General features: G+C 41.7%; 1 protein-coding gene across 6 annotated transcripts in view; it reads right to left on the reverse strand.

Annotated features, from left to right (window-relative positions):
* BBS10 (Bardet-Biedl syndrome 10) overlaps positions 1-16,656 on the reverse strand; it is a 180,741-nt gene that overhangs the window by 116,463 nt on the left and 47,622 nt on the right. The window contains exon 3 of one of the 6 annotated variants that reach the window (XM_068561761.1): positions 319-770. The exons of 3 other annotated variants lie outside the window; for them this stretch is intronic. In XM_068561761.1, coding sequence (XP_068417862.1) covers positions 752-770 — 19 coding nt within the window. In that variant the 3' untranslated portion in view covers positions 319-751. Of the gene's footprint in view, positions 1-318; positions 771-13,423; positions 13,508-16,174; positions 16,574-16,656 lie in introns of those variants that run through there. 2 more of the 6 variants (XM_068561762.1, XM_068561763.1) reach the window with 2 other exon arrangements.

Consider the following 16,656-nt stretch of genomic DNA (forward strand, 5'->3'; position numbering starts at 1 on the left):
CCCTGTACTTTGCACATCATTTACTTCTTAATGGCAAAATGACAACACGTGAACAGCAAGAGAGAAAACTGAAGACTCACTGCTTCAAGGAAAATAACTTTGGTACAGTAACTTTGTCACCAGGGACAAGTCTTAGTGGATAGCCTATACGTCATCCATCAGAAAACTGTTGTGGTCATCTGTGTGCTTTTTTTTTTTTTTTTTTTTTTAATTTATTTATTTATTTATTTATTTATTTGTGGCTGTGTTGGGTCTTCGTTTCTGTGTGAGGGCTTTCTTGAGTTGCGGCGAGTGGGGGCCACTCTTCATCGCGGTGCGCGGGCCTCTCACTGTCTTGGCCTCTCTTGTTGCGGAGCACAGGCTCCAGACGCGCAGGCTCAGTAGTTGTGGCTCACGGGCCTAGTTGCTCCGCGGCATGTGGGATCTTCCCAGACCAGGGCTCGAGCCTGTGTCCCCTGCATTGGCAGGCAGATTCTCAACCACTGCGCCACCAGGGAAGCCCCATCTGTGTGCTTTTAATCTCTATATATGGAGGTTCCTTGTCGCTACCTTGACATTCTCTGGATCTTACTGACTCAAGCTAAGATCACTGGCTCCTACTATGGCAGGCCACCGAATATAAGCAAACGCTTACTCTCCATCTACCTGTTTTTATCTTTACCCGTTTATTCTGAGGAGTCGGCTTCCGCAGGCCCCATCGCAGTTCCTCCTGAAGGCCACTTAACTTCCCAGCCCAAAGTCACCTGCTCTTCTAGAAGCTGGAGAGAGATCTGAAGAGAGATATTAGAACTTTAGAGTTGAGAAGTGGCTTTTCTTCCCTTTCACATGTCAAACTGTAAGTACCATTTGGCCAACTCACTTCCCAGAATATGACAAGGACACTGCCAGCAGGGACCATCTCCCTTTCTCTGGCCCTCTTTTCTTCTCTTTAATCCTCAAAACATTTGAGTTTTGGTCTTCAGTAAATGAAGAGGTGATTTAAGCTGCTTGCAAAGAGAACTTGATGCTTAGGGGAAAGCAAGTAGGTTGTTAGTAACCTCCCCACACCGTGTCCCAAATTTAAGTATTTTTTAATTGTGCATGTAAGTTTCATTGGAAAACAAAACAAAACAAAACTAGAATTCTCTAAGGCAGCTCTGTCCAATAGAAATATAATACGAACCACATGTATAATTTTAAAGTTCTAGTAATCACTCAGATATATATATATATATTTTTTTTTTCAGATTCTTTTCCATTATAGACTATTACAAGATATTGAATATTGTTCCCTGCGCTATACAGTAAATCCTTGTTGCTTACTTTAAAAAAAAACAAAAAACAAAACAAAACAAAAAAAACCAAAACAACAAAAAAAGTTCTAGTAATCACATTAAAACAAGTAAAAAGAAACCAGTGAAATTAATTTTAATATTGTATTTCCATAGTACAGTTCCTTCTATTTAATCCTGCTTAAAATCCCATAAGGTAATCACTAACTTCAGGGGCCCACATGATTTGTTTAGCTTTAGGAAAACAATGAAGAGGCACAGGGAAGCAGTGTGGTGCTGGGCAAAGTGATGGGGTAGATGGTGAATATTCTGGAGGTTCTCTAGGCATCATCTCTGGGAAAAGAGAGAAGGATCGTCATCATCAGAAGAGCAATGTTTTAAAAAGTTGTCTCTGAGAAGCATTGCTCTTTATTCCCCTGCTTTCCTTCCTGGAGCTGGTGAATGTGAAGTCCCTTAAGCTCTACAGATGCAGCAGAAGCTGGAAGGAGAAAGGGCCCACTCCCCTCTGAGAGACACAAGCAGAGGTCCATAGACCAAGCGAAGTAGCTGTGAACGGGGGGCGGGGAGGGGGACTTTTGTTGAGAGAGTTTCCTTCTTCTCAGAGCCACCTACACCTTAATGGAAACCACCAAAGTAATCTCTCCTCTTTTCTACCTTTAATAGGAATAAAAAAAAGCAGTGGTAGCAAAAGCTAGACATCCACTGAGAGCCCACTCCACGGCAGGCGCTAAGCTAAGCGCTTTCTGAGGATCATTACATCAAATCCGCACAACAGCCTGTGAGGTAAGCACCGCTATCACTGTCATTTTGGAGATGAGGCTCACCCAAGGACACTCGCCAGGAAGTGGCAGAGCTAGAGTAGAGGAGTGCTGTACCCGGGAGAGTGCGTGCTCGTGATAGGAGCCCATGATCCTGCCTTGTTCCTGACTAGTAAGCAGAGACTCCGAGGACCTGCATCGCTTTACGCGAAAGTCAGAGTAGACTGAGGCTGAAATGTAAAACATAGCTGAGATTTCTAGACCCTGTTCATCGGGTTCCTAATAGCCCCAATCCTCTTTAGAAAGAAGGAAGCTCAGAGGGAGAAACAAACCCTGTAATATCCTTTTATTTCTGTAATATTATTTTCTGGATTAATAGTTCTATAATCCCAACTCTTTTAAGGAAAGAAGTTATAGGATAGGCCTTCCCTGGTGGCGCAGTGGTTAAGAATCCGCCTGCCTATATACCCTGAGAAAACCATAATTCAAAAAGATACACGTACCACAATGTTCATTGCAGCACTATTTACAATAGCCAGGACATGGGAGCAACCTAAATGTCCATCAACAGATGAATGGATAAAGAAGATGTGGCACATATATACAATGGAATATTACTCAGCCATAAAGCGGAACGAAATTGAGTTATTTGTAGTGAGGTGGATGGACCTAGAATCTGTCATACAAAGTGAAGTAAGTCAGAAAGAGAAAAACAAATACCGTATGCTAACACATATATATGGAATTTTAAAATGCGGTACTGATGAACCTAGTGGCAGGGCAGGAATGAAGACGCAGACGTAGAGAACAGACTTGAGGGCACAGGGGTGAAGGGGAAGCTGGGATGAAGTGGGAGAGTAGCATTGATGTATACACACTACCAAATGTAAAATGGGTGGCTAGTCAGAAGCTGCTGCATAGCATGGGGAGATCAGCTCGGTGCTTTGTGACAATTTAGAGGGATGGGATAGGGAGGGTGGGAGGGAGGCTCAAGAGGGAGGAGATATGGGGATATATGTATACATACAGCTGATTCACTTTGTTGTACAGCGGAAACTAACACAACATTGTAAAGCATTTATACTCCAATAAAGATGTAAAAAAAAAAAAAAAAAAAAAAAAAGAATCCACCTGCCAATGCAGGGGACATGGGTTCGAGCCCTGGTCTGGGAAGATCCCACATGCTGTGGAGCAACTAAGCCCGTGCGCCACAGCTACTGAGCCTGCGCCCTAGAGCCCGCGAGCCACAACTACTGAGCCCTCGCACCACAACTACTGAAGCCCACACGCCCTAGAGCCCGTGCTCTGCAACAAGAGAAGCCACTGCAATGAGAAGCCCACGCACCACAATGAAGAGTAGCCCCTGCTTGCTGCAACTAGAGAAAGCCCGTGTGCAGCAACGAAGACCCAGCACAGCCAAAAGTAAATAAATTAATTAATTAATTTAAAGAAAAAAGAAGTTATAGGATATTTTCGTATAGGTCAACAATCTCTTGTCAGAAACCTTTGTGGCTGGGTATTTCATAATTTAGGATTTTAAAGATTTTTAGAAAGGTTATGCATTCATATACTATATTTTACATAATATCCCAGAGTTGTCTGCAGATACTATGGACCAAATGTGTCCCCCTAAAACTCATATGTTGAATGACCAGCAAGCTGTAAGCTAAACAATTCCCAGAGCGCACACAGAACTGGGAGACTTTCAAGTTCTGATCATTCAGAGTGAAGAGTCCTTGCTGAACATCTAGGGCATTCAGTAGATACCCTAAAAGGACCACACATTAGCAGAAACACTAAACTAGCCCCGAAGTAAAGGTTACTCTTAAACCCACACTAACAAGGCTTAACAAAAGAGGCCTTGAAACATTCAAGCCTTGAAATGATCAAGCCTACAGCAACGACATCCAACACTCTTTTACGAAAAAGTCCAACAGGGGACACACAGTTTTGAGGGCATTAGCTCACTGTGGCCCCCTTTCCCTGGCAAAGCAATAAAGCTATTCTTTTCTACTTCACCCGCCTCTCCAAAGAATAAGTCCAACAAAATAAAATATGCAATTTTACATTCCAAGAGCCACTAATAGTTACTAGACATTTGAAGAAGCAGGGAAATGTGATTCACACCTAAAAAAAAAATTAATCAATAGAAACAGATCTAGAAATGACAGAGATGAGGGAATTGGCATATGGCATTTTAAAGCAGCTATTTTCAATATGTTCAAGAATTTAAAAGAGATCATCAGCATAATGAGGAGAGCAATGAAAGATATGAAAAATTCACTGGATGGGTTTGATAGAAGATCAGACACTACAGAAGAGAAAATCATTGAGCTTAAAGACATAGTAATAAAAACCATCCAAAGTGAAGCAGAGAGAAAAAAGACTGAAAAAAGAAATGAACAGAGTCTCAGTGCCTGTGGGACAAAATCAAGCCATTTTACGTATAGCTGATTTCCAGAAGGAAGACGGGAAGGACAGAAAAATATTTGAGAAATTAATACTTGAAAAATTTCCAAACTAAAAAAAACCTGTCTTTGTTATACAGCAGCAACTAATACAACATTGTAAAGCAATTATACCCCAATAAAGATGTTTAAAAAAAAAAAGAAAGAACAAACACAAAAACCCTGTAAATCTATGTGTATTAATTTTCTATCACAATGTTATAATTTTCCACAAACTTAGAAGCTTAAAACAGTACCCATTTATTATCTCACAACTTCTGTAGGCCAGAAATCCGGGCGTGGATTAGCATCTCTCATTCAAGATGCTGACTGGGGTATATTCTTAGCTGGGGGCTCTTGGGGAATGATCTTCTAAGCTCAGTTAGGTTGGAAGGATTCAGTTCACTGAGATTATAGGACTGAAGTCACCATTTTCTTTCTGTTGGCCAGGGACTGCTTTTCAGCTTCTAGAGACCTTTCTGCTCAAAGGTCCTCGCCATGTAGCCCCCTCCATCTTCAAAGCCAGGAACAGAAAATCTCCCTTGCATTAAATCCCTCTCACACTTCAAATCTCTCTCATCAGAAAGAGCCTCTCCCTTTAAGGGCTTATCTGATTAGGTCAGGCCCACTAAGGATGATCTTTGCTTCTTAAAGACAACTGTGCCACTGAACATAATCTAATCATGGGAGTGACTATCTCATCATATTCACAATTCATACCTCAAGGGGAGGAGATTATACAGGATGTCTACACCAGGGGGTAGGAATCATGGGAGCCATCTGAGAATTCTTTCTACCATACTATGAGAATCCAAGAAGCTCAGTGAATCCCAGGCAGAATACATACACACGCCTCACCAAAACATATCATAATCAAATTGCTGAAAACGAGTAATAAAGAGAAAATCTTAAAGTGAGTCAAAAAAAAAAAAAAGTACACATCAAAAACAGAGGAACAAGATAAGAATTACTATAGACTTCCTGTCAGAAACTGTGCTAGGCAAAAGATAATGAAAGGATATTTTTAAAGAAAAAAAAATGTCATCCTAGAATTTCATATGCAGTAAAAATATCCTTCAAATAAAGAAGGCAAGGGGACTTCCCTGGTGGTCCAGTGGTTAAGAATCCACCTTCCAATGCAGGGGACACAGGTTTGATCCCTGGTTGGGGAACTAAGATCCCACATGCCACGACGAGGATCCCGTTGCCACAACGAAGATCCCGCATGCTGCAACTAAGACCTCGTGAAGCCAAATAAATAAATAAATTAATTAATTAATTTTTTTAAAAAAAGAAGGCAAAATAAAGACCCTTTTTTTTTTTTAATTTATTATTTATTTATTATTTATTTTTGGCTGTGTTGGGTCTTCGTTTCTGTGCGAGGGCTTTCTCTAGTTGCGGCAAGCGGGGGCACTCTTCATCGCGATGTGCAGGCCTCTCACTATCGCGGCCTCCCTTGTTGCAGAGCACAGGCTTCAGACGCGCAGGCTCAGTAGTTGTGGCTCATGGGCCCAATTGCTCCGCGGCATGTGGGATCTTCCCAGACCAGGGCTCGAACCCGTGTCCCCTGCACTGGCAGGCAGATTCTCAACCACTGTGCCACCAGGGAAGCCCCTAAAGACCCTTTTAAAGAAAGGCTGAGAGAATTTATCACCAGAGGAGCTGAACCACAAAAAATTTAAAGTTCTTCAGAAAGAAGAAAAATGGTACCAGAAATAAACTTGAATCTACATAAAGGAATGAGGAATCCTGGAAATAAGGACATTGTGGTAGATTGCCTGCAAATAAAGGCAATCCTCTCATAATTCCTCTCATGGCCCTTTACAATGTAACATTGCTTCTCCTCCTATCACATGGTAGAATCTCTTTCTCCACCCCCTTGAATTTTGGCTGGTCTTATGACTTGCTTTGACCAATAGAATGTGGTAGAATGGATGATGTATTCTGAGGCTATGTCTTAACAGGTCTTTCACCTTCAGCATCTTGGAATCCTGAGACCACCATCATGTGGGAAGCTCAACCTTGCTTACAAGAAAATGAGAGGCTACATGGTTGAAAACTGAGACACTCCAGCTTAGAGGCAGCCCAATTGCCCTGACATGTGAATGATACCATCTTGGACATTTCTGTCCCACTTAAGCTCTCATCTGACTGCAATGGCATAAGTGAGCCCAAGTAAGATCATCAGAACTTCCCAGGCAACCACAGAATCATAAGAAATGATGTAAATTTTTAAAAAATTTTAATAAAGTTAAAAAAAGCTAAAAATTCCTCCAATTTGATTTATTTCATTAATATGGACTTCTGTCTAAGCAATTTCCCTTTAATTGAGTGAATGCCAAGGATCCCTTCATCATTGATGAAAGCATGATATTCAAGGCTAGCGATTAATTAACCTCACATTAACTAACGATCACCAGACCATTTATGTTTTTTCACCTATATTCATAATGTCATCATCATTATCATCCCTATTATCCTCATGTTTAGCCATATTTTGCAACATTTTAGCAATTTTCCCTTCACTTAAGAAACACAATTACATTGCAGTCAATGACCAATATTTGTTTGCTATCAGCTTCTTCTAACATATTCTGGCAATAGAGATTGATATCATTACTTTTTCATTTACGACCCCAAATTTTTCTAAGTCTTTGTTGGCAACTTTATTTTCCACTATCAGAGTAGCCAAAATTCTGCGCTCATCTTTTGTCAATGTTGACTTAACTATATCATTCTGAGCATTGGCAGCACCATAAATGTTATCCTTAAGACTAAACTCTTTCAGGAAGTCTTATATTCCTGGGCTTCTGTTCACTGAAGTAAGCATACAGCTTGGAAACAGTGTTTATACTTGCTCTTCGTAGTGTACAAAATTCTTTGGTCCCAAGGTTGTAGTACTTATGTCATCTTCAGAGGAAAAGAAAAACTTTTTCATTAGGCGAAAAGTTTAGGAGGAAAGTGTGCAAAGCCATGGTCCAGGAGCAACACAACGTTATGGCTTTCTTCCAGTCCAGCTTGCCTGAAAGGAGCCTACGTTCACGGTACAAGGTAGCTATTAAATCATCATAAAATATTTCTCTTCTCTAGAAATATTTTTCTCCAGTAAAGTATTACACAGACTTTCTTGTTTGCATACTATTGTACAGATAAGTTGCATGCACCTTTCAAATTTCTTGGATGTAGGCTTTTTCCAGGCACTACCAAGTGTATCTCATGTGTTCCTGCAGTTCTGAACATGCAAGAACAGTCCACCTGTGTTTAGTGTTGTCAAAATCTATAGGTACTCTCTCCTCAGCCATTGTTAATGATTTTTCTTTTATAGGTGGTGTGAGGGGGGAACTTTAGTACTGGTAAAAAGCTTTATTATCAAAATTATAAATATTTTCAAGGCTAAAGTTTACATCAGACATTATTTTAACAAATTTATCAAGATTTCAGTTTCTTCAACATCAGTAGGAGTGCTTTCATTGCAGATGTTTTAGATATTTTACATTATGATGCTCTTAAATTCTCTAGGCAATTATGATGGTCAAATTTTATGTGTCAACTTGGCTTGACTATGGTGGCCAGTTATTTGGTCAAACACCAGTCTAGATGCTGTTGTGAAGCTATTATGTAGACGTGATTAACATCTACAACTAGTTGGCTTTAAGAAGATTACCCTCAGTAATGTCAGTGGGCCTCATTCATGCAGTTGAAGGCCTCAGTGCAAAATCTGAGATTTTGGAATTGCCAGACCCCATAATCATGTGAGCCAATGCCTTAAAATAAATCTTTTTTACATATGTTTAAAAATATACAAAAAATCATACCCTATTGCTTCTGTTTCCCTGGAGAACGCTGACTAATACAGCAGCCTTCTGAATATTCACATTGAGGTCATGCTCAATTTTTATAGTATATTAAAGTAGCTTGCTTCAGGACCAACAAACTAGAAGTATATGTTCACTTCTGCATTGTCAAATCCATCTGATAAACACACAGTCGTGATCTACATTATTTGCCCTTTGCAATTAGTTCTTGATCATCACTGCATAGGAAATCTTCCACAACTTGACATTCAGTTTTCAGTCATACATTGTTTTGATTCCAATATTTTATTTTTCATTAAGACAGACACCACGTTTTCTACTGTAATAACTTTTCTTACTACATTATTGATTACAACGGGTACTTCCTTTTGTTCTTTTCCCTGTTACTTACAGGGACAGCTTCTACTCTTTTCAAAGAGTGAAATTAAACCCAAATTTCAAAATAACAAAAATGCACACAGCAGATATGATAGTGATGAGCGGGAGCTCTGAGACACATATAATGATCAGAACTGTCTTTGCCACCAAATGAGTTTTGTCTCTGCCCTTATAAAAAAGTGTTCTGTTTTTCAGAGCTTTTTGGATTTTGTAATTGCAGAGGAAGGATGGTGGACCTGTACCTGCCTCCTGCTGAAATGTCACACATTTTGAAACGTTCTTGTCCTTGTTTGACTAAGCGACAAGACAGAGTATTCTCTGGAAAGAGAACTCTCCCTGCCACCCCATTTTGTTACATATGGGACAGTAATAAGGCAACAGTGATCTCATCCTCCTGGCTTGACTTCCTCAGCTGAGCTTCCAGAGCAGTGGAAGTCAGAGCCTTCAGATCCATCGGGCAGAGCTGACTGACGACTTGGCCTTGGCTCTCACAGTTCTTTGCTGGCCCAGCGTTCTAAATCCTGGTCAAGCTGGCACCCCAAAGGAATCCCTTTTTCTGCTAATATCAAATCCTACAAAAGCTTCCCTCACTCTCTGCGGGCTTCTACTCCCCAACTGCTGGTCCCCAGGGGATATGCCTTCTTGGTTCATCAAATCTATGCCACTTGTTGGGAACACAGGGAGATGGAGGAATTGATGGCCAAGGAAATCTGCATACCTGAATTCTGCTCTAGCGTGAAACATATGCACAGAAAATGATGCTGGTCAATGAAGCCCAAGCCCAAGTGCAGAGCCTTGTGACCTAGCATAGACCACATATAACTTGGTTGAATGTATTTTTGCCCAGACTAGTCTGAGTCCTTAGGCCTTTTGTCTTAGCCTCTGGCCCTATCAAGGAAAAGATATCCAGGGCCAACAGCATGGACAGACTCTTTACTGTTAGGGGTGAAATAAGGGGATGTGGGGGGAGTGAGAGGAGCTGTGAATATCTCCTGGTCAACAGCATCCCTGATTTTTATTCTTTGGCCTGTTATCCCATAGACATAACTTCTAGATCCATCTTATCCAGCCTTATGGGATGAAAAGTATCCAAAGAATCAGTGTCAGCAGAACATTTTCCCCAAAACAGACCAATTTAAACCCTTTCAAAAAGACTATACTTTCTAGAAACCTGTCTCAGTCACTCTTCTTGCCCTTGATCCTGTTCTTTTTTTTTTTTTTTAAAGTTCCCTGCTGTTTATTGGCCATACCCTCTGCCCTGCCCCTTACCATATTGAGCTGCCCAATCCCACCATTGGAAGAGTTCCAGAGATGGGAAGGGAAGGTGGGATAATGAAGCACTGCCCAAGGCTCAGTGGTCACACTCCTAACCAGATAGTAGTTGGGTCACACATGTTGATCCTGTTCTTGAGGGAAGAGCAAAGGTAGCAGTGATGGTGGAACTCTGAGATTCTCAGGGCCAGCATGGTGGATGTTTTACAAAGTGATGGTTGAATGACTGAAAATGGAACAAGATTTCTCATAATCATAGTCAGCCTCTACCTCAGAATTAGCATAGAGGTTGCTGCTCAAGCCATTTGCTTACTTACCACCCTGGAGGAAAAAAATAATCTTGGGCTAATGGCTAGCTGAGGCAGTAAGAGATGTAAATGCAGTAGATATTGCATTTGGAAGCAAGGAATCCAAATAAATCCCAACTTCCTCTCCACTTGTGTTTCTCTCTTCACTTTGGGAAGTGAATCAAAGACACTGATGACATCGGCACTGCCAAATATATATCAGATCTCAACACATACTCTGTAATAGAGGTCATCCTTTAATAAGGAAGAACAACCCTACAAAATATTTATTCTCATCCCCCTTTCTGAATTAAAATCTTGAACTGATGTACTTGGCTGCTTGTGTTGTTTTCAGAAGAGTCTAGACTGGAAATCTAATTATATTGTATATTAGAACACTAACAAAACCTATCTTCCTTTATAGGCTATATCCTCATGGCCTAGATTCATCTTCATATCCATTACTTGAGCCATCTTAATGAAAGGCTCTGATTAAGTCTGGGAGAAAGTTCATTCTGACATGTAGTCTCATAGGCGTTCAGACTCAGACCTATTCTCAAGTCTCATTGGAAACTCACTGGTAACATGCAAAGTCATTTGTTGATTGAAATACTATCACTGATTAGCCACTGTAATTAATGATTAGTACTATCACCAATTAGTGAAATACTACCACTGATACTCTTTTGTCAATTATCTCATGATAATAGTCTGATACACCACCCTCTATGCAGTTAATACAAAATCCATTTTTGGTATTTATGCAAGTGAAGGCTTAACACCTTCCACAAATTACAAGTTCAAAAAAAGAAATGCTTTAATTTCAGCTCTTTACCTAGATGCAAAAAAAAATTGCCAGAATTTGCTTAAGCTTAATTCAATATTGTTAAACTCGTTTTACAGATGAGAAAACTGTACAGATGAGACACAAAGAGGTACCATAAAATGCTCAAGGTCACATAAACAGTAAAGCTAGCATTTGAACTTAGAGAATTTGCTGACAGAAACTATGTTCTCAACTACTATGTAAAACTACCTCTCACTAATACCCTCCCTTACCAAGGCCCTAAGGCCTTCCATGATCTGGCCTAATATACCTCTCTGGTCTCATTTACTCCCATGCTCACTCTACTCCAGTCACACTGGCCTCCTTGCTGTTCCTTGAATATTTCTAATACACTCCCACCTCAGGGCCTTTGAAACTACTGCTTTCCTCCACTTGCAATCCTCTGTCCCCAAGTAGCCTCGTGGCTCTCCTCCTCACTTCATTTGGTGTCTATTCAAATGTTACCTCAACAAAGCAGCCTTCCCTGGACTCTCTTTTCATAAATGAATCCCCTTTGCCCCCTGCCTCTTCACTCTCTATTATTTTAATCTGCATTATGTACCTTCAGAGCACTTACTAAATATTACATAGTTACCTGTTTATTTATTGTCTATCTTCCGCAGTCAGAATGTAAGCTCACAGGGCAGAGAATTTGATTGTTGTGTTCACTGCTGTGTTACTGGCTCCTAGAATGGGCCTGGCACATACTAAACACTCAGTAAATATTTGCTGAGTGAAAGAATAAAGGAAGGAAAGACAGAACGGAGGAAAACTAAGCAATTCATTAAGATTATGATGCTGGTTGTGTAATCAGTAAGTATTTCTAACCTCAATCATACCAACATATGATGTTCATGATATTCTCACCTGTAACTCAAAAGATTTTTTCGTGTCATTTCCCAAAGCAAATGAGGATTCTAGCTCTAACTTTCAAAGTGCCTGGGAATGGGGATAATACAAATTAGTTTCTTGATTATCATTGTATTCACAAACTCTAACATTTATTAAGCACTTAATAGGGTCCAGACACTGAATTAAGCACTCTACATGGCTTATTTCATTTTTATTGTCACAACAGGGCTTTTGATTTTTAGTATCGAAGTATGAACAGTGTTTACATATGTGAGCCCTGGGGTCAGCCTACCCAGATTTAAATCATGGATCCACCACTGACTTGCTGTTTGGCTTTTTTATCATCAGTAAGAGGACATAATACAATATTAACCGTACATAACTATTAGGGTTGCCTCGAGGCTTACGTGAGATCACGCAGGTGAAGTACTTGGCATAGATTCTGGCATGTAGCAAACGTTCCAACATCTTAGCTATTACTATCCCCATCTTCCGGATCAGGAAACCAAGGCTGAAAGCAATTAAGTAATTTGCCCAAGGTCACAAACAGCTAAGAAGTTGCACTGGGATTTAAACCTGGCTCTGTTTAACAGCAAAGATTTTTTCTTTGACAAACCATCTTTTCTGCCTCTCTTAGTCTAGCTCTGTGTTCGAAGGGCCCCAGTGAAGTAAGTGAAGTGTAGAAAACTTTATGAACTTGACTAACATTCTCTTTTAAGGTATTAGAGGTAAATGTTTGAGAACTTACACAGGGCATTATTATGCGTTTGTAAGTATTGATAGAACTAGGCTGAGTGATGGTGACCTTGAGAGCTGTAGATATTTACACACCTGTCTAGAAAAAGTTGATCACGATTGATTGACTAGTTAACATGAAAAGGAAAATAATGCTTCTAGAAGAAAATTTAGGAGACTACCCTTATGATTTGGGACTAGGCAAAGATTTCTTGAGACACACTAGCTGTAAATAAAATGATGAATTGGACTATATAAAATTAGGAATTTCTTTTCACCAAAAGACACCATTGAGAGAATGAAAAGAGAAGCCACAGAGCGGGAGAAGATATTTGCAATACTCACAACCGACAAAGGATTGTTATCCAGAATATGTAACCCTACAAACCAATATGAAAAAGCCAGGTGACAATAGAAAAGTGAGGAATAGACATAGAGAGGTACTCCACAAAAAATGTCATCACAATGGCCAATAAACCGATGCTTATTCGTTTTTTTTTTAAAAAGCCTGTTTGTTTGTTTATTTATTTATTTATTTATTTATTTATGGCTGTGTTGGGTCTTCGTTTCTGTGCGAGGGCTTTCTCCAGTTGCGGCGAGCGGGGGCCACTCGTCATCACGGTGCGCGGGCCTCTCACTATCGCGGCCTCTCTTGTTGCGGAGCACAGGCTCCAGACGCGCAGGCTCAGTAGTTGTGGCTCACGGGCCTGGTTGCTCCGCGGCATGTGGGATCTTCCCAGACCAGGGCTCGAACCCGTGTCTCCTGCATTGGCACGCAGACTCTCAACCACTGCGCCACCAGGGAAGCCCCTCATTCGTTTTTAAATCTACCAAGCATATGGCATTCTCAACTAACATCCAAGGATCTGAAAATCCAGAAAAGACAAGTGTGCTGTGGATGCTGACAGAGAACAGAGTGTAAATAAGACAGGATTCGTGTCTACAGGGCTTACCTCGTTAAAATACACAACATAATAAAGTGCAAGGCATCCTGCGTAAAGCTAAGATTTAAAGCTCATGGTGGTAGCATAGCTTAATTATGAATAAAAGGAACAAGGAGGCTTCAGAGGAGGTGACACTGAACTGTGCCCTGATGGATGCTCAAATGTGTGGGTTGATAAAGTGTCCTTCCCCACTTGAAGGCACCTTGCAGGTGGCACTGTTGACAGTAGAGGGAGAAGGAGTACAGTAGGAGCAAGTCTGAGCAATTCCCCCATAGCGGCACTATTTCAAGGATCGGTAAGACGTGGGGCTAAAACAACAGAGCTCACTTTGCAAGCACTCAAAGAGAAAAGTGTTCAAAAGGCAGTTTCTCTTTCATTAACTTACTCCATCCACCAGTGGAAGAGGCCCTGCCCCTGTTCTGGCTCCTACTCTCTGCAACCCTCTGCCCAATTTCTAGCCAGGCTTCGGCTTGCAGGCCACTGAAATAGAGATTTCTCTCGGTTGTTCCACATTTTCTTCAGTGGTCAGGTTTGATCTGATATCCCTACAACCAGTTTGGGTTTCATTTCTACATCTTTAGTGAAGTCACTTTTGTAGGTCGTCAGCCTTTTAGCCTCTGGAAGCTTCAGGAGAGGTAGAATGTGCACTATTTCAGCTAACTTACCCTGGGTGTGCGACACAAAGTCCTGCTCCTTTAAAAGGTTTCCTTCCACTGTTAGGCTTCCAGAAATAATGAAAATACTGTCAACGGGTCGGCAAGAATTTCAAAGCAGCCCTTTTATCTGTGGTGCAAAGGCACTAAGTTCGGCCTCCTTTGCTGTCAGTCATTCCAGTTTAAGGCACAATAGCTTTACTGTTCTTCTCCAGAAAACAGTGAAATCCTCCTGGAGCCATTTGATAAAGGGATTTTGGAAGAAAAAATTGGATGACTTTCCAGTGAAAATAAATCATTTCCAAGTGGGCCTTAAATGAAATTGCAGGGACACCGTCCTTCACACAGAACCAAGCACAAGCACGGATACTCACCGTCATGTTTCACTCCAGTTCATTCGGTTGTGAGCATTCGGGTAGATTATTTTACTCTTTTGGTATTTCCTTTTGGGGGGAGTTATTATAAATTGTCTATAAATAACAACAACTCCCTTACCTAAAATTTCCTTATAGTCTTATGTAGGGCAGTTGGAAGCAGGGGAGAACTGTAAGACTTAACAAAGATTTGAACTGGATTCCTGAGGAAAAAGGAAAACTGAAAAAGTTAAAGTGGCTTTAAGTTCAACAAACTTCCAAAGCCAATTAGAAAACACCACGTGGGAAATCTTAGTGGATGGCTACAATACTAACAGCAGAGTGAGCAGCAATTCACACTTAAACCACCAGGCTGTGTGCACAGTCTTTAGATGTGTGGTTTTCAAACTGTGTTCCATGGAGGCCTATCGTTTTCCTAGTGTTCCATAGAGACAGAGGTGTCTCAGGGGTAGGGGTGCTGAACTCAGCCATCAGCCCTGAGTTCAGTACCCCTGATTCTGAGCCCTTATGACCCACTTCAACCACCATGATGTGGGCTTGTATCTGTTTACATACTGGTGTTCCCTGTAAGAGCTGTTTGAAAATAAAAAAAAAAAAAAAAAAAAATATATATATATATATATATATATATATATGTTCAAGAGAAGGGAAGGGAGGAGAAGAGTTTGGAAATCATTATTATGGATCATTTCCCTTAGCTTCTTCTAAGAGTCTCTCAAATGAACCCCTAGCAATTCAATCCAGTGCCCCTTAAACTGTGAGCACCACCCTTAGACATGGGCAAGCAGGGCACCTTGCCACAAAGTGGGCCTCATGTTTTAGAGGGCTTTCCTCAAAAATTTCTAAGTCCCAGGGCTTCCCTGGTGGCGCAGTGGTTGAGAGTCTGCCTGCCGACGCGGGGGACACGGGTTCGAGCCCTGGTCTGGGAGGATCCCACATGCCGCGGAGCAGCTAAGCCTGTGCGCCACAACTACTGAGCCTGTGCTCTAGAGCCCGCGTGCCACAACTACTGAAGCCCGCACGCCTAGAACCCGTGCTCCGCAACAAGAGAGGCTGCCGCAATGAGAGGCCCGTGCGCTGCAGCAAAGAGCGGCCCCTGCTCCCCGCAGCTGGAGAGAGCCTGCGCGCAGCAACGAAGACCCAACACAGCAATAAATAAATAAATACATAAAATAAATTTTTAAAAAACATTTCTAAGTCCCCTTCAGTGCCTGGGACTGGCTGGGTCCAGCAGTGCCATCCAGGCAAGTTACTTCCTAGCCCTCATGGTTCCTGGTCCCTGTTTCTCCTCTTCAGTGCTCTCTGAAACTCTACCTGGTATGGGTGGTCAACCAGTTGTCCCAAGGAACTCTGGAGCTTGCCCCTGTGGGGTTTTTCTGGGATCACATGGCCAAGCCCCAGTTCCAGGAGTGCAGACTGACAAGCAGATTGTTCCTACTGGCCAATGCAGTATTTATTTCACAAGATAGTTTAAGATTGGGTTGCCAGAGTAGTGCTGACATTCTGATTTGGGGTTATTGACACTCACAAAAGACATAAGAAAAAATCAGGGCTTTGGACAACTGATAGTCCACTGCCCATCTTCGGACTTGAGCTGCATCTGTGGGCCTGTGCATTGGCTCTTGAGTGTCCATGCTCCAACTACAGTGCCATCTCTGGTCTCGAGCACCCAAGGGTATTGACAGTGGTAGCAGGAATCCTTCTCGAGCACCCAAGGGTATTGACAGTGGTAGCAGGAATCCTTTACCTCTACCCTTTGCTGCTGGCACCCAGGGCAGTCACCCCACTCCTTTTGTAGGCGACGTACCACATATCAGGGAGTCCTCAGGAGTGACCACACCTGTCTCCTCCAAGGCCTTTGAGATCATTGCTGTGCAGCAGCAGCAGGCCTTCTGATCAACGTCCTTTCTTCCCTCTGATTGATATGGTGACATCGTGTTCTCCCAGGTAGGTCTTAAGGCCTGCCAGATGAGGGATGGACATTCCTTGAGTAAATGGACCTGTGCTCTTCCCATTAGATCCACAGGCTCCTCTCCCATCCTCA

The sequence above is a fragment of the Eschrichtius robustus genome, chromosome 13, assembly GCF_028021215.1.
Source record: "Eschrichtius robustus isolate mEscRob2 chromosome 13, mEscRob2.pri, whole genome shotgun sequence".
Taxonomy (NCBI): domain Eukaryota; kingdom Metazoa; phylum Chordata; class Mammalia; order Artiodactyla; family Eschrichtiidae; genus Eschrichtius; species Eschrichtius robustus.